Source organism: Rhinolophus sinicus, chromosome 1 (genome assembly GCF_057876585.1).
Source record: "Rhinolophus sinicus isolate RSI-liver-muscle chromosome 1, RSI-T2T, whole genome shotgun sequence".
In the NCBI taxonomy this organism is placed as follows: Eukaryota; Metazoa; Chordata; class Mammalia; order Chiroptera; family Rhinolophidae; genus Rhinolophus; species Rhinolophus sinicus.
In genome coordinates this window covers 175,352,327-175,371,048 of record NC_142501.1, presented here as the reverse complement: position 1 = coordinate 175,371,048, position 18,722 = coordinate 175,352,327, and the positions used below count along the sequence as shown (strand labels likewise).

General features: G+C 34.7%; 1 protein-coding gene across 2 annotated transcripts in view; it reads left to right on the top strand.

The window, feature by feature from the left end:
* UNC5C (unc-5 netrin receptor C) overlaps nucleotides 1-18,722 on the top strand; it is a 370,467-nt gene that overhangs the window by 300,850 nt on the left and 50,895 nt on the right. For both annotated transcript variants that reach the window (XM_019741125.3, XM_019741124.3), the window contains exons 6-7: nucleotides 773-940; nucleotides 3,423-3,587. In XM_019741125.3, the coding sequence (XP_019596684.1) occupies nucleotides 773-940; nucleotides 3,423-3,587 (333 nt within the window). The remainder of the gene's footprint in view (nucleotides 1-772; nucleotides 941-3,422; nucleotides 3,588-18,722) is intronic.

Here is an 18,722-nt window from a genome sequence, read left to right as displayed (position 1 = left end):
TGCTTAATTACAATAATTTTATAGACTCACATTATTGAAGTACTAAAATATATAAGAATATTTTCTAGAGTGAGACTTCCAGAGGTAAATAATGAACAGAGTGTTACAGTGTAGGTTTTATAATCTCACCTATACTAACATCTCCATCAAATACCATAATTAGCCTTTATACATAAAATAGGTGTCCATTTCAATTACATCAACTAATCGCCAATTCAATCAAATAGCTATTCAATTGTTTAAAATCTAGCAATGTAACACTTTATTTCTTAACAAGTTTCAATGGTTAGTTAATAAAACTGGCTAAAAATCCTTGAAAGGTTGTAAAGTTTACATATGCTAAGGAAAAATAATCAATCATCTGTTGAGAAAAGGCTAAATGATTTTATTCAGTTCCCATGTTTCTGATCCACTTACTGCCTTGACATAAGGATGTAAACATTTTAATTTGAGATAAGCTGTCAAAAGTAATTTTTGGAGCTTGATTAGGTAAGGGGATGTATGTAAAAAATAAAAGAAAGAGAACACAGTCCTATTTACTTTTCTGAGTCGGTGAGTAAATATTGGTAATTAATTTTATTTATCTCTACCCTTAGATTCTTCATTTCCACAACAAAACTTTGAATGAAATGCTGTGCAATATCTCTCATGGCTTTGAAGTTTTAGATGTTTTATGGTCATTTGGGAGATAACTTTTCATTTATGTGGTTTGTGTGTCTTTGTGTGCATGCACATATGTTTAATCTACATTTTATTATTTACCTCCTTCCAGTAAATGGTGGCTGGTCCACCTGGACAGAGTGGTCTGTGTGTAATAGCCGCTGTGGACGAGGGTATCAGAAACGCACGAGGACCTGTACCAACCCAGCGCCACTTAATGGTGGTGCCTTCTGTGAAGGGCAGAGCGTGCAGAAAATAGCCTGTACCACATTATGCCCAGGTAAATAAACCAGTGTTTTCATTCCAAATGTCTCCTACCATTCTAGAAATAAGTTTTAAGGGCTATACACAAAGCCTTATTCTTGACCTCAATGTGTGATAAACATTATTTAACTCCATCATATCAATCAATGCTTATATTGCTTAGAAGTGAAGTATTTTCTGCCAAAAGAGTACTTACCTTTATTACCTAAACATGCAAAATAGTATAAAACAAGACATTAAACACTTATAAACACAATCCCTCTCTATTACCAAATAAAATTGCAGGAGCCAAGGTTGCAGTCTCTATAACTCAAGGGATTTGAACAGAATTGAAAGCCACACATTTTAGGAATAACAACCCTTGATCTTCAGAAAGCCATAGAAATTCATTGGAACTGAAATTTAAAAATGTTTTAGACTGAAATATTTGATATTTGGTGTCAGTTTCTGGGCAAGGGCAAATAAAACATTTGGAATCAGTTAAAAGGAAGTCTAAGCTTTGTGACACATGAGCTACTAGATTTTGAAAATACAATGCAGTCAGTTCTTTATTACCTGGTTCATGTTGGTCACCTATTTTGTGAGTTATTTGCAGTGGTATCTATGCCAAGATTGTAGTCCTCTGCCTCTGAGCATCTTTCTGTGTTTTTTCATGTTATCACCAGGTATTATTTGAAGTTATATAATATCGGACCAAATCAAAACCAAAACTCACCAAAATACCTAATTACACAATAAATTGAAAAGTTCATCTAAAATTATTTGGAAATAATCCATATATTTAGTGCATTCCATAAAGGTAGTTATTATATTGTCAATTTCATTATTAAGATTAATAGTCTTCTTACTCCCTTTATTTTGCCTAATGTTTGTCTGGTTTATACTTTAATAGAACCTTTCTTAGAGATGGATTGAAGAAATGAACCGAAGAGAAAAACATAATCTATATTATTTATGCCTATGTTGATTTCCAAATATCAAAACAGTATCCCACATTGAACCCTTTGAGAACTTTTATTTATGGAACAAATTTTGACACTTGGCTAGGCTTAGAATTTCATTATTTTATCTTGTACTCTCCTATGTAGAGAGCTAAGTACTCTCCTATGTAGATGTTGATTTCCACAATAAAAAATTCACTTAGCATTCTGAATTAAAATGGAAGTGTGTGTGTGTGTGTGTGTGTGTGTGTGTGTGTGTGTGTACTTTGGGATGGTCTGGGTCAATGCAAATGCATTTTCCCCAGATAGTTAGGAGCTGCTTACACAGCCAGCTCTGTATGATTGAAATATTAATGCAGTCATCATTTTTTTCACGTGTGCATATTTATGTCTTGATACATAGTAAGCATACTATATTTATACAATAATTTGAATATGAAATCATATAGTAGAGTATTAAAATTGATATAATTTCTATCAATATGCCGTTATAAGATGCTATGTAATGTATATTAGATATTCAATAAATGATCTTTAACATTGTTTTACATTTAATTCTATTTAATCATAATTATTTATGTATTTCAGGGAAAATTTTTAAAACTCTGATCAATATTTTTATCCTATTAATGTAAGAATCTTTAAAGACTGCATTTGAAAATATGACCTTAGTGAAATTTACTATATATTTCTTTTCAAATTAGGATTGAAGTCATGGTGGGGTTTTTTTGTTTGTTTGTTTGTTTGTTTTTAAATAGACATATCTCAGCTCATTATCATTGAAATTACTGATAAACCAGCCACCAAAATTAGGAAGAAGTGAGTCAACTCTAAGTGACTGAATCACAGCAAAATATTTGGAATGTGACTCAGTGTATTTTTAAAATAAAAACAAAAATGTGTACATCATAAAATAATGGAGTGGAATCATCAAATAATAAATGGAAAATAATATTATTTTTTCAAGAAGTCACTGAAGAAAATCTCAGCAGAATCAACTAGCCTGGATGAAAAATCAAATCAAAAGAGTATATAGATCACAGACAGATGACAGATCGATGATAGATAGATAGATAGATAGATAGATAGATAGATAGATAGATAGATAGATAATGTAGATTTCTTCCCCTTCTACCAACCTCTTGTCCTTATCTCCACATAGGTTTACTTGCACTGCCCGTATGACATGAAGAAATCTTAGGTCTAAAAAGAATCCCCCAATTTTCAACACAAAATCCAGAAATTTCCTATTTAATGAAAAAGGCAGCACCATGATTTATTTTTACGTAGCTCCTAGTGACAACTTTGGTTTCTGTCCCATTAAGCTTCCCTTGCTTTGTCTGTGAGGAAGGAGTCACACCGTTCGTGTGGAGAGTTCATGGAAACTAGCGGATGTATGCAGAGCACACTACTTCCAGTGGTTGAAATGAATGTACTCCTTAGTGGGGCATTGACTTCAGTTTTTGTTTGTTTGTTTGTTTTGTTTTTATACATGAGCTCTGCCCTCAATCAACTCCTCCTCCCTTTGACCTGATGCTGAGTTTTTCTCTATGGCAGTGGATGGCAGGTGGACCTCCTGGAGCAAGTGGTCTACTTGTGGGACAGAGTGCACACACTGGCGCAGGAGGGAGTGCACGGCGCCAGCCCCTAAGAATGGAGGCAAGGACTGCGATGGTCTCGTCTTGCAATCCAAGAACTGTACTGATGGGCTTTGCATGCAGAGTAAGTGTATTTGAGCGAACGGCAGACACTGGGGAAGTCTGAGATTTTTACCAGTTAGATTTCTTTGAAGAATATACTAGAAATTAAAAATTATTTGACAACAACAAAAATGTAGTACTATACCAATATCTTAGCTCTCTCCCAAAATTGAAAATGGTAAACTTTCAGAAACCAGAAGGAATAATAACTGTGTCCAGTTAACAAATAATATGCACAATATTGCTTTCCTAAGAGCAAAGAATGATTTAGTCATTTGCATAGAGGGGCTGTCATCCTTTCCAGGACAAGGAACCACTACTCAGTTTTATTAGAGTGCACAAAAGGGAGCCCTAAACTTTTCAAAGGGTCACATGACTTCCAAAACGTAAGCTATTTGTTCCTAATTCACGGCCATTACCAAACTATCCATAAGGTATATAATATATATAAGGACAGGAAACATTTCTGCAGGTAGATTTACCAATTTACAAGTGTTTAGTGGAATTGTCTTCACAACTCCTTGAAAATGCTGGGATTTGTTAGAAATCATAATGTTTGTTTAAAGGAAATAATGTTAATAAAACATAAATTTTAAAAATGGGTGTACAAGATTGGCTCAGCAATATAATAGGTGCTTTCAGCTAAATAGTCCCTATTTTTCATGGCTTTGTTCCTTAGGTTTTCTTAATGAGATGGCTGTTTGATTTTCATACTGTGAACTCTTACCCCTTTATTGAAGAACCCTTAGATCAGGGGTGTCCAAACTTTTTCCAACTGTTTTCACCAAGGGCCATATGCGGTAAAATACACAAACAGCGGGCAACTAACTCGAGGTGAAGTACGTATTGCCTCACCTGGTTTATTTAAGTAAACTAAATATATTTTTGGAATTTGCTGTGGGCCAATTAAAAATGGATTGTGGGCTGCAGTTGGCCCGCGGGCCACAGTTTGGACACCCCTGCCTTAAATGTACAAAATCTACCATCTCTTTCATGACCATGAATTAAGGTCCTAAGAATTTTTCTGAAATCACACCTACACCAATGAATGGATCAAACAATGTCCTGTCTTTGGATCGTACCTAATGTCAGCCAAATGTTGACATTTCTTATAATACATTACAAATTGTTTGTGGAATACAAGCAACCAAATGTATTTGTGTAGAAGCATTTAACAGTAAAATATTTTATTTTCACCATATTTATGAAATTCTGTTCCAGAGTTTATATACACAAGGACCTTTAAAGACAAACCTTACTTAAAATACAAATAAGTAATTATGTTGCTGACACAGAATAAAAAATGCCATAGGCCTTTTGTTTTTCTATTCCTGGTAGGATGCATTCTTGAGAATGGGCTGCTGCTGAGTGTAAAAAGCACAGCTTCTGGTTAGGATTTTGGGACTGCTACTGTGCATCTCCCTAAGTTTGTACCTTAAGTGCAAGAATGAAAAGAATACAGCCGTTTTACTAACCATTGATACAGAGATACAGGGTTTGTTCCTTTAGGCGTGAGTTTGAGTACGGATTAAAATAAAAACATACCACATGCAAGTTATTCTTTTAACATTTTTATAATTTAGTACTCTTCCTTTAGTGTTTGACAAATTGATTCATGTGATCTAAAAGTAGCAATATTTGAAGTTCCTCTCTTCCACCTCCCCCTTCCCCCCCCAGTCCTAACTCTCTCATTCCCTTCTGGCCTCCCTCTCCCTCTCTCAGTGTTATATTTCAACTTTGGGTGATTTAGTGCTTACTGCTTCTATTGTGCATATTTAAAAATTCCCAAAGTAACCTATTTAACAAAGAACACAATGCTGCAAGATGGAACACTGGGCCTTTTATTAGTTACACAAATGACACATTCTAAATTATGACATTTATCAAATACAAATATAAAATACTCAAGGTAAGACTTTCATGACAGCATTCCCTTAGCATCTAGCTTATTTCTTACAGCATTAATAGAATTCTTTCTTATGGTTGCATATTTACCAGTAATAATAGCATGAAGTGTGTGTGCACATAAAGAAAGGGAATGACAAGAGGGTTTTTTTGTTGTTTGTTTTTATTTGTTTATTTTTTATTAAGTCTCTTGTTAGGCTGAAACATTTGGGTGTTTGGATTAAAATCAGTCAGTTAAAAAGCTATTCTCTTTTACAATTCTGATTTGCTATAGTAACAGCCCCTACTATGTCAATAAACTCTTTCATTTGCCCTCCTAAATCTACTCTAGTGCAACAGAGAATTGTAGTCTGTACTACTATTGATTTCCTGGATGATAAAAAACCACAGAGACATTGCTGCACTGTGTAACTGTAGTATTTTATAGTGAAAGCCATAGTTACCGTTTCCCAGTAAACTGGGTGTTTCTGGCGTACCATTGTTGCCAAAGTTTTGCAAAGAAATAATATTGTTCTTGACCTTTATTTTGGAAAACAAAAGACTTTCTAATAGTGAAATTACCAAGCTTGCAAGAGGAACAAGTCTGTTTTCAGAAAAAGAATTCGAGTAGAAAACGACAGCCAGAAAGTTGCAATTGATGGTTAAGAATTATCATTTAATATGCATTTACTTTAGGAGAGTTGTGTCTTCAATGCATTAATAAATAGTTCTTCGTCAATATTATCTCAAAATAAAGCTAGCCTACATATGCTTACATTACAGGTATGCAACACAACCTTGGCATCCACTTGAAATTATCTACAAATGATTCTGATATAAATATAGATATGCTGCTAGGTAGGAGAAATTCAGAATTCATAATTATGTCAGTAGAATTCAGTTACCTGGTAATGTAGTGTAGTATATTTTAAAAGCCAAATTGGTACTTAAAAGCAATACAATGTGAAATATATAGAAAATATTACTATCAATGCTTATTCATTAACTTGTTCAAGACAATCATATTCAGACACATTTCTACCTTAATCACCATCCTCATTACAAAATAACAAACACATTTGACTCAAGATATGCAGAAATATTGAATAAAATATTTAAACATAAAAAACAGACACACATGTAGAGTGTGTGTGTGTATGTGTGTGTGTGTGTGTGTGAGAGAGAGAGAGAGAGAGAGAGAGAGAGAGAGAGAGAGAGAGAGAGAGAGAGAGAGAGAAAATGAATCAAAAGGATCAAGTTCAAGAGAAAGAGGGCAATCCTCAAATACCAGAAATGAGGTAGGAACTAAAAGCTAGAGCAATAACTGTCTGAGTGGACACCAGAATAACCAAGAAGGGCATTGGACATGGCTGTAGGATGTAAGATATAAGATATATTCTCACTGGACATGGATTTAGGGTTGGGAGTTAAGAGTTTCGGTTTTGGCACAGAGGCAGAAGCCCTGGATTTGCAATAGCCTGAGGCTGAGAGTTGAAAGCAAGAACCCTGAGTAAAGCTGGGTCTCATAAATGGCTGCCCCACCATGAAAAATAACTAGAAAAATTTTACTAACCAAGCTAGGGAAGCCACAGGAAAATTCATGGTAGAGGAAAGAAAAATGAAGTCTTCACTTAAATAAAACCTATAATAAAACCACAATCCTAAACCCAGCTCTGGTATGGAGTCTAAGATACAGTACAGAGAACAAAAAGAAAATAAAAGAACGTGTAATTTACATAATTGGTAAACCCTCTGGGGTACCACCAGAAGCAAACAGCAAGCCATTCTCTAGAGTTCTTTCCACAACCCAAGTGTATTGGTCTATGATAAAAATAGCCTACTCCTGAAAATGAACTTCTAATACAAAGTTTCCTATCACCCAAGGGAGCACAGTCTGCAGTAAGGGAGAGTCAGCAACATAGTAATAGGTGAGTTAGCACTCTCATAACATAGACTCATAGAGCAATCTGAATGAGACTATAAAATAAATAAAAATAAAAAGACAAACTGCATTTTTAAAAGGAATATAAGCATAAATGAAAGAATAGAATGCTGTAAAAAAAAGGGCAGACAGATTTCGGGAAAAATCAAATGAAATGTCTAGAATTGTAAATATGATGAGTGAAAGTTAAAACTTGGTGGAAGATTAAAAATTAGATCAGATCAGAGAGAGCTTTAGAAAAAGTTAAAGAGAAAATTAGTAAAGTAGAATGAAGAACTCATGAAACTTCTCAGAATACAGGGAAAACAGATAAAGTGACTGATTATATAAAACGGAGGTTAAAACAGATGGAAGATAAAATAAGAAAATCCAAAATTTATTACTAAAAGAGCGAAATTAAAAATGTTCAAACAATCAAGAAAAGAGGGCTTACTACTTGTTAACTCTCACTAGTAAACTACTAAAACTATAAAAATTGATTCTTTTAAAAAAGAGAAACCATTTAAGAGGCAGTTGAAAAAAATAGATGAAATTAAATCATAGATTACAGTAACAGAATATGGGAAGGTGTGATCGAAGTTAAATTTTTCTAATTTCCATATATTGTTCAGGAAAAGAACAGTAATACTATTTGCATTAGAGTTTACTGATTCAAGTGTTCCAATTAAAATGTTACAACTGACTACACATAAAAGTTGAATGGATAAATTCAAAATAAGATTTTTAAGGTCAGAACAGGAACGGTAAAGAAAGAAAAAAAATATAGTAAATTAAAATAACAAATAAGCTGGTATACATCAGGGATCATCATATATCAAGGATAATAATGTAAATGAACTAAATTTACCTGTTAAAGGAAATTCAAAATTACAGATGGGGAAAAACCACAGTTTTATACTGCTTATGAGAGGCATACTTAAATCATAATTATAAAGGAAGATTGAAAGTTAAGAAGTGGAACTTACAATTTAGTTCAATTTTTATTTTAAAATGTTCAGTTAATGGCTTTGACTATCTGATTGGGCCATTCTTAATTCAATTCCATTTCCCATTATGCCTGAGTAACACATATTAGAGATTATTAGAGATTGTGTTTGCTCATAGTTTTAAATTAGATTTTTGCTTTCCTTAGACTTTATAGTTTTTAGAATGTCTAATTTTTCATTGGCTGTTGAATGAAAAGTTTTCTAAATTGTTTATTAGCCTATTAGTTTTTTGTGTAAGATGTCTTAGGTATTTCCTGAATGCCATTTGAAATTTTAAAAGGCTTTGAGGGCTACTTACAAAATTATTTACTACCTAAAAGATATAATGCTACATATTAGCAAATGTGCAGTAAAGTAGAATCTCTTATATTTTGCCTTAATAGGGATACAAATTTTTACAACTATTTGGGGAGGTGATTTGACAATATGATTTAAGAGCTTTAAAAGTGTTCATACCCTTTAACCTCATAATCCTACTTCAATAAATAAATTTTAAGTAGTTAATATGAAGATCTGAAAAGATATATGCCATATATGTCATATTATTTGCTGGGTGTTTTTTGGAAAAAAATGTAAAATCCAAAGTTCAATATTAGAGAAATAGTTAAATATTACATGCTTCTTCCATAAGATGAGACATCATATAGCCACTAAAATATTTATTATGATTTATGATTTTAACATGAAAATCAGAATATAAAAAAGTAAGCTTTAGAAAAAGATGAATGAAATTTATGCATGTACGTTTGTGAGATTGCAATTCGTTTTTGTTTTTTTCTTTTACAATATGCATTCCATTCTCCATATTCTTTATATTTAATAGTCCATTATGGTTATAATTGTAAATGACTTTTTGGAAAAGAGATGCTGAAGATTGTCTGGAACAACTGTATATCTTGTTCGCTGGAGTCTAGGGATTTGAAATGTAGCAAAATCACTAACACATCCTGGGGATTTGGTCACATTGATTCAAATTAGATTAGATTTAAATTAGATTACCAAAAAAGTATTTGCACAAATACTTGCATAAAAGCCCTACTTGTATAAAACCCTAGGTGACAAGAGTTACTTATAGCCAGTAAATCAATTGTGTATATGAAAGGATTATGAAGACGTGGGGATTTGGAACTGAATTACAGTTTTGCATTATTTCCCAGTTGCCTATTATATACACTTTGCAAACATACTTATTCTTAAACTCTTTGATAAATTGGATTCATTATGTGATGCTGTGTAATTTCATTTGTGAAACAAGGTTGTGGTCTTTAAGCAATTTCATTACCTCTACTAAATTTTTTAGGCCATTCATACATATTAGTTGATATTGAAGTGTAATGTATGTCATATATTTATTACACTGGATATATCAACATTGGCCTGAAAAAGTATTTCCTACATTGGAGACACCACCTTCAAATTAAGAACTTCTAGAAATTGGTGTTTTTTCACTAGAATGCAGTATTAATGATTAGTTAAAAACCATCAGTCACTTAATGTCCCAGAAAGAAGTTGGGCATTTTTGGTTAAGCACATTGTTAACTTTAAAAACAATTTAAAAACTGGAGTCCTTTGGTATGCTAAGTGGTGTGGATTGCATTGAACAAGAAAGGGTATAGATTGACTAGGAATGTTTTTTACTATTGACAATAACTAAACACACTTGTCTGATATGTCGGATATGAGAAACTTAACATTAATAACAGGTTAGACTGTTTTACTTACTAATACTACAGAATAATATATTTTATTCAAAAAGCAGTAATGGAAGGTTCATTGTGCTGTGTATCCATTTAACTTTCTTTATATCATTCCTAAACTTATATGAAAGTAGCCCCTATATGGGTTTGCCATGTGGTTTTGAAATAGGATTTACATAAAATGGTTCAGGCAATAAAGGGGGGAGGGAGAGAGAAAAAACCCTAGACACAGTTAGAAAAAGAGCACTTAGGACAATCTCCAAAAACGCTAAGCAAATAAGTATATTTACTTTTTATGTTGAAAAACAATGGTATTACCAAGACCTGACAACTTTTAACTTTTATAATCTCTATAATGAATTTGTAATAAGATGTACTTTGTCATGGTTGGCATACAATGTTTTAATCCATGCCTACTTTTTCTTTTTGTAAATTGCAATCTGAGTATATATATATATATATATATATATATATATATATATATATATATATATATATATGGCTTAGTCCAGAAATGGTGCTTTATATATATTTATGAATATATGCAACTAGATTATTACATTACTGCCTCTATTCCTATGACTTTCGTTTTTAATCCAATTTGAAGATTGGCGTCCCATACAGCGATATGTAACATTTCAAATCTGAATTTAAAATCACTCCTTCTTGCTGAAGTGGGTTTACATCACAGTAGACAAATTAAAAATTGCAATTTACAAACAAGAACTTGTGTCTGCATCAGTGAACTTCCTGACTTTGGGAAATTAAAATGTTATGCAGTCTGCAAATTTAGCACTTTCTACTCATTAAAAAATTTACATGTCACACAGCTCTTCCATTAATTCTCACATCCAGAGGAAGTGGCAGAACTTGGTGTGTAAATTGTGGTGTGGACTCACTGCATACCAGGTTTCCGGAATCCCAGGTGCCTTTAATGTGAGGAAATAATTTACCTTACAAATACCCTTTTCTTGACTTGCAAATGATGTGTTTCTAACCACTGTCGCAGGCATTTGAGAAGGTGCTAGTCAGTTTCCAGTGAAATTCTTGTCAACACAGCAGTTTGATAGGGAATTCATAAGTGTGAGTGTCAGACAGTGAATGCTTTTATCTCTAGTTTGGAAGAAGTTGATGTCATAGCTGTGTTTGTATAGGCGTCCTGTCCCAGCTGGCAAATAAATATTCTGTACGTGGACTGGCCGCCCAACACAGTTCTCTGCTGTCTCCGGTATAATAACTGCGGTGTGCTTTTGCTTTTTTCCTTTCTGGTAAAACATTTTCCTGCTTTTGAAAGCAGGGATGTGGTTAGAAACTGTAACCCACAGAGACTCGCTGAACACCTAAGGAGCCCCCACACGGATTAGTGTAAGAGGACAAATGCAAGGTCTTCAGCTTCTATAATGGAAAGGAAACTCCTAGGGGTTCAAAAAACGTGCCACTTTTCACAACCACAGTAGGGTGTGAATTCCTTCCAGATCACATAGGAGCAGGGCCAGAGCTTTCAATTAGGTTTCCTTTTTGCCTAAAAATCCAGCAGATATGGTGATATACGCTGGAAATCAGGCTTGTCATTTTTCTATCAGGTGTCTTTACTACCATAGATTTAGAATGTCATTGCCTTCGGGTTTGATAGTTCATTGTTCTTCTGAAGGAACATTGATAGGGATCCAGCCTAGTGCATTAGAAACACTTGGGCAGCGGCTCTGTGGGTTTGCGTTTACTCACCTGTTGAGCTAAATTTCGGACATTTATTCTTCATCTCCTGTGAGTCACGAGATAAGACTTTTATATCCTGAGAGGCAAATTCCCTACTATTTGATTTCAGAGGGTTGTGGTTGTTACTTCCGGGAACAGAGCTGTGGATCCCCTTAGTGAGAATGGCTGCCTGTCCTGTGAAGTCTGGAGCTCCAATTACCACAACCATTTTGAGAACTGACATCAGTGAAAGCAAATGTCATTTTCAATTCTTGTTGTCAGGTGCTAGAATTTATGTGTGCATATAGTCGGGGTTCTTAAGCCCCTGTCAATAAATAAACCCTCAGAAGAGTGGTAAATTCTAATAAATGACCTGAGTGTCTTTGACAGGCCTGACCTTTGACATCATTAGCGCTGTCCTGATGGGATTACTAGATAAGAACTGACTAAAAAGGCAAAACACCAAAACCTGGACATGTTTATTTTGAATGGCCCTTGAGGTTTTTAACAGGAACACATGCATCAGAAGAAATGTAATTGGGGTGAAAAAAATCACATATTTTGGCTTAGGGTAAAGTCACTGGCAAAAAGAAAGACCAAGCAGCCAGATTGAGGAGAAGGGGAGATCTATCAAGAATGGAGAGTCTTCAAAAACTCATAGACACAGACAATAGTTTAGTGGTTACCAGAGGGTAAGGGAGGAAGAGAGTGGTACAAGAAGGTAAATTGGGTCAAATATGTGGTGATGGAAGGAGAACTGACTCTGGGTGGTGAACACACAATGTGATATATAGATGATGTATTACAGATTGTACACCTGAAATCTATGTAACTTTCCTAACAATTGTCACCCCAATAAACTTTAATTTTTAAAAAAAATGGATTCTTCTAAGGCTAGGAAAGTAAAAATGAGGACAGATCTTTTGAAGTTGTCTAGCATAGTTCAGATAAATAAATATGACTAAAAATAAACCAAAACCTGATGATGTGCAGACATGTACTTTTATGGAATACACTTAATGCTTTTAAAAACTATAATTGAGTTATATCATAGTCATAATTTACATTTTAACCCCCATCTAAGATTTGAATTACCTTCTATTTTACTGAATTTTCACAATACCATAAAACCTATTTACATGTATTAAGGTCATAGAAGTAACTCCATATTGAAATATAATGAATAAACCTTGAAGGCAAGCAAGAACACTTTATAAAACTCTACCCATCTCCCTTTTGGCTTGGAATTTGATAGCTAATCTAAATACAGAAAGTTTTCATTCCCAGACAGAAAGTTTTTCCTTTTAGGTGTTCCTTAAATCTAGCTCAGTGGTTCTCAAACTTTAGTAGACATAAAAATCACATATATTTTATTTTAAAGGAATCACAGATGTCATTTTATTTTCATTCACTTTCTGCCTAATGAACTGACCTAGGCCATGGCATAAGTTGCTACTGACTCCCATCTGAAGCAAAATTGACCTGAGTTCAATATAACAAAACTCTGAAAGTACAAAAAAATAACCTTACACACAGAACTTTTGATAATCCCCTAATAATAACTCTGTCTTACAAAAGAAGAAATTGAGTCATAAAACTGAAACAGCCCACCCAATCCCCGTGACAAATTAGTGCAAAACCAACGTATGAAACTAAATCTGTCTCATTTTGAAATACTCCTTTTTTTTTCACGTGGGCTTTTGGATGGTGAAAGCAACAGGTTATCAGTCTTTATTGCTTTAAAATGTGATTTTCTTCTGATGGGTAGTGTCCTTATGATTATTGATGTTTATTCCTTCTTTCCTGTTAGTATCATTTGAGGAAAAGAATTGTTTTTATTTTAAATATTTATTTATTGTAGGGTTTTATGGCAAATACAATGTGATAATCATACATTAACAACTACATTATTCTAGCATGGCTCTTGAGTTACATTAGAGTAGAAATCCCCATGTTTGGTGCACCTCTTCACTTGCCCAATATGTAAAAGAAAAGATACTGTTTGGAAGTTGTTTGATTGAAGTTCTTTCAAAACTGTCTCTGTTATTTTAGCTTTCTCATGAATATCAATGGTAATGTTTTAAATGGAGAGGTATTTAATAGTCTAAATAATTCCATCACTGAATTGCAAAGTAAGCTATGAACAACATATCAAGCCCTTTTCTATTATTGCCTTGTCTCTCCTCATTTAAATCTACTGATTAACGCCCAGTCAATAATTACAGAGACTGTTGGGGCTTGAGCTCAGGAGCTGGGATGTGACCCTGTCTTTGCTGTGGCACCAGCTTTGCCATGTTAGACAAGTCCCTTTACCTCTCCATGCTCCTGCTCTTTATTTGCAGATACAAAAAGGTTAGACTAGCAAATTCTAATCACTGATCTATTTCAGCTCCACCATTCTGGGGGTTGCAAGTTAGGAGGGCATAAACTGGTTTTTTAGGAATTTAAACCTGGCCAGTGATGTTCAGAAATTCTGACATTTCTCATATCAGCAGATTTGCTTGATATTTTTTTTTCTATTAGAATATTATCTATGGTATAGAAGCAGCTTGTCTTATCTTTTTAAAACATTTATTCGTGAAAGCGTGATCATTTTTGGCTATGATCTATCATCCATAGGGCAGGAATTTTTTTTTTTTTTTTTTTTTTTAAAGACTGGAAAAATCAAAGCAGTTGCTGTTTATTCAGGGAAATGAAGATTTACACTTGGTTTCTGGCATTGTTCCTGAGATTTCCCAAATATAAACCCACCAAGAAGACCTATTACTGCGCACTTATGAGCCACATACTTAAGGATGATGTGTTGTTACTTATTTCAGTATAAAACCAAGGAAAGTCTCTTTCCTTTTTGAGATACTTGGCCATGGGATTCATTTTTTTTTAACAGTTGGACATTAGCTGGAAAACATGGGCAATGCCACCGCTAGTCTAAAAGATGACCTTGTGAAAATCAGAAAAAGTCATTCTTTCCCAAGTCACTTTACCACCATCAGCCAGAAAATTGTTATATTTACAGTCCAGATCTAAGTCCAAAGTGAATGGGGCAACCCAGAGTTGGACAATGCAAAACTCTTATAGTGTCAGCATTACGGACAGGAGATATAGAAACAAAATTTTAATCTCAACATTTTCGGTAACTTTAAAATAACACTTCTCACCTTTGGGACTTAGTTTCCGCATCTGGAAAAAGGTTGGACTAGATAACCTGTTAGAATGATGTTTTAAGCAATCGTGAGATGGCTTTGTAGCAAAAGGAGTCTTTCACTAATTATTTAAGACAGCCTACTCTTGCTCTGATTTTCAAACTGTTCACACATTCACTTAAAGTTTCTGTCCAGAAAGTTCCTCCAATCCCTATTTTCCCAGGTCAGGAAAATCTCTCCATTGAAAAATACATGTTCTATAACATTACCATAAAAAAGAAAGAAAGAAAGGAAGGAAGGAAGGAAGGAAGGAAGGAAGGAAGGAAGGAAGGAAGGAAGGAAGAAAGAAAGGATGAATGAAAAAAGTCAGAGTGTGAGGCATTTCCTAAAAAGAAGCACTGCTCTGGGTTGGCTTCCCTTAATTGCAGATGTTGAGGCATGTTCTGCAGCATTCCTGGAACCCGGTGCCCAATGTTCCTTCTATCAGTCAGTCCAAGAGAAGTAATTTTGAAAGTTATCCATGGAGCTGCATTTGTTCCAGACAGTTCTTTCATGGCAAGACTCTTCTTCCCATTGCAGCACATTCAGTAACCTTGGCCTGCACTCACTAAATGCCACAAATAACCCCCTAATTGTTATGACAACCATAGAACACCTCCCCTACCCCATTTGAAGTGATACGAGCTCTGGTTGAGAAACCATTTTAGCATCAAGTTGCACTCTGGTCCTGGAAATTTGCTTCTGAAACATACCACTATACCTTTGCTAGAAGCCACAAAGGTCAGGAATAAACCTCTTAAAAAGGAGAGGGTAAAATAATATATAGTAATTAGAAGAGTGCATTTCTCATGGTGTCTAAGAAAAACTGGGCTCCTTGTCTCTATAATAGCTAGGGAACCTGAATTTCAAACAAATTTCCTAAGGTCACTCATTAAGTAATAGGCTGCATCAACTCTACAAATAAAATCCCTTAAGAACGCAGTGTCTTAGTGTAGCTGTAATGTGCATCACAATGATATTGATAGAGATGTCATTTATTGATTGCTTGCAATGTACCAGCAGCTTACAAATCTCGTTTATCCTTTCCACAACCCTACGGATGTGATTATTCCTATCCCCTTACATAGAAAACTGGTTCTTAGAGAAGTGTAATAGTTTGACGAAGCTTTCATGGTTAAGGAAGGGGCAGAGCTAGGATTCAAACTGAAGTCCACAAGACTGAAAAACTCAATTTCACTGCCTTGGCCGATAGCTGTGGTGCTTTTTCAGTCAGCTTTATTTTCAAGTAGTAGGAAAGTTCACTGAAATCCCTAACTTATGTACCAGGCTATTGATAGTGACACAAAACAGTTATTTTGCACCGTGTTCTGCTAGAGATGTTATTTTTCATTATAGCTAGGACAACTCTCAGCAGGGTCACCTTATTAGCTGAGGAAGATGTCCCACGTTGTTCTGTGAGAGAGGGATCAGATGGAGAAGTGTAAAAACAAACTCTAGAAAGTGATTCTACGTTCCTTTCATTTAGGGGATGGAACAGTAATCCCCTTCTTTTCTGATTCCCAGCATCCTCAGTGATCTTTTTAGTTCTGTAGTTCCAGAAATGTTTTGAAAAGGATGGAAAAAGTTTTACAGCGTTACCTTCCCAAACTCATTATCAGTGTTCCTGTAACGGAGTAAATTAGGATGTCGAACCGCTGGTGAGGATATTGAATACTGGTCTGTTTTAAATTTTCCCATGTAGCAAAATAACAGTTTGGCTAGGAGGAATAACTATTAGTGAGACTTATTTTATTTTATTTTATATTTTATTTTACTTTATCTTCAAACAACCTCAAATGCAAACACTTCCTGATGGACAGCTCCTAAGCCATGTGTTGTAGAAACCATCCATAAAATGCTGTCACTTTACCCTCCATTACCTATAGAGAAACCAAAGTGATCTTTTCAAAATTACATTTGATCACAGGATTTGCATTTCATTTAGAAGAACATCCAAACGCCCCATCATGGGCCACCAGGTCTGCGCGATCAGCCTTCTGCCCACCCCTCAGTGCGTGAGTTCCTGCTCACTCACTGCCCTCTAACCACGCTGTTTTTATGTCAGGACTCTTAGCTTTACTATCCCTCCTCATGAAACATTGTCCACTCCTGATGTTTCCTCATTTGTTCAAACTTCAGCTCAGATTTTATTTCAACCGAACATTGCTCCCTGATTCCCTTAGTTAATCACCCCTTCATTTCCAATCATATTACATTTTTCAGTTTTATTTTTTGAAAGGACTTTTTCAGCATTTGAAATGACCTTATTGGTTATTTTGTTTACTTGTTTATGTTCTGTTAAACTAGAAATAAAACAGGGACTTTCTCCTTCTCATTTGTCATTTCACCCCTATGACTAGTATAGAATCCAGCATATAATAGGGTTCAAGAGCGTTTGTTAAATAATGAATAAATGAATGAATGGGTGGATTCCAATTCTGTGTGTGAAATGAAATGTAAGGAACGAAAATATTTATTGAGTGGGCTAGATCTACATAAATATGGGAAGTTGAGATTGAAACCAAATTACAAAATTATCTTTTTATTATTTCTTGGTCTGCATGTCAAGAACAGGTAGTCTGTTGGAAGTAGGGATAAAAATCAGGGAAACCCCAGAGCTGCTTCCCAGGGAGAATTTCAGACCATGTTCTATCTCTCAGGAGATAGGCTTCTCTCTTTATTGTTTTTCCCATTTATTTTTTATTTATTTATTTTTTTATTTAAGTGTGTTTTTCCAGGACCTGTCAGCTCAAAGTCAAGTCGTTGTTTCAATCTAGCTGTGAAGGGCACAGCTTACAGTGGCCCATGTGAGGACCGAACCGGCAACCTTGTTAAGAGCACCACTCTCTACCCAACTGAACTATCCGGCCACCTGGCTTCTCCCTTTATAAGTCACAGCTCTTCTGTTTACTCCAGCAGGTCCTTGTTGATTCTTATCAAAATTTTCATGGTGAACATCAGACTCTCTCCAAATATCCTATTTTACACTAACTTCTGGGCCCTCTCACTTGCAAAAAATAAATCTTTTGGCATCCCTCTACTTAACATCATCCCTACGAAAATGACAATATCAGTGATCTGGTCTCCTCTCCTAGCAGTGAACTTGTGTTGTCTTCAGTCTTTGGGTTTCAAAAATAAATAACCTTTTCTCTAGTGCCCGTGTATGTCCCAGATGTCTTTTTATTGAGTTCATGGAATACAAATGGAAAAAGGTTATTACCAGAGAGAAGTGTTTAAAAATGAAAATCAAACCTAATAATGGATTCAGACAACTGGAATAAGGAATATAATATTTATAAAACTGAGTTGGAGGTTGCAATCATTGCTCTAAAATAAAGCATTAAAGATTAATTCAGAGCAAACCTGTCTGTGCTGCAGCAAACCTCTTTTTCATTAAGGTAGGACTGCATGTTTCTGCAGAATTAGTTCCCCCAAATAGGTAAATAGCTTGTCAGAACTGAGTGTTCCGCAAACTACAAAAAAACTACCTGAGGCACGATTTAGAGTTGCCTTTAATATGAAAGCATTACACACCTTTAATTTGAAACCAATTAATTATAATTCTTGCAGGTTCTCTACATTTTTGCCCTTGAGTATTGCTAAGAAAGTTTAATTCACATGCTACTTATTCATCTTCATTTGATTAATCCAAATGGTGCTGGATCATTTGATTAACTCATATGTTGAAGCATATTAAATATTAGGAAACAGCAGGTGCCAGTTCTAAGTTATGCTTCTAAAACGCCCATAGATTTTTTTTTTTATTTCAAA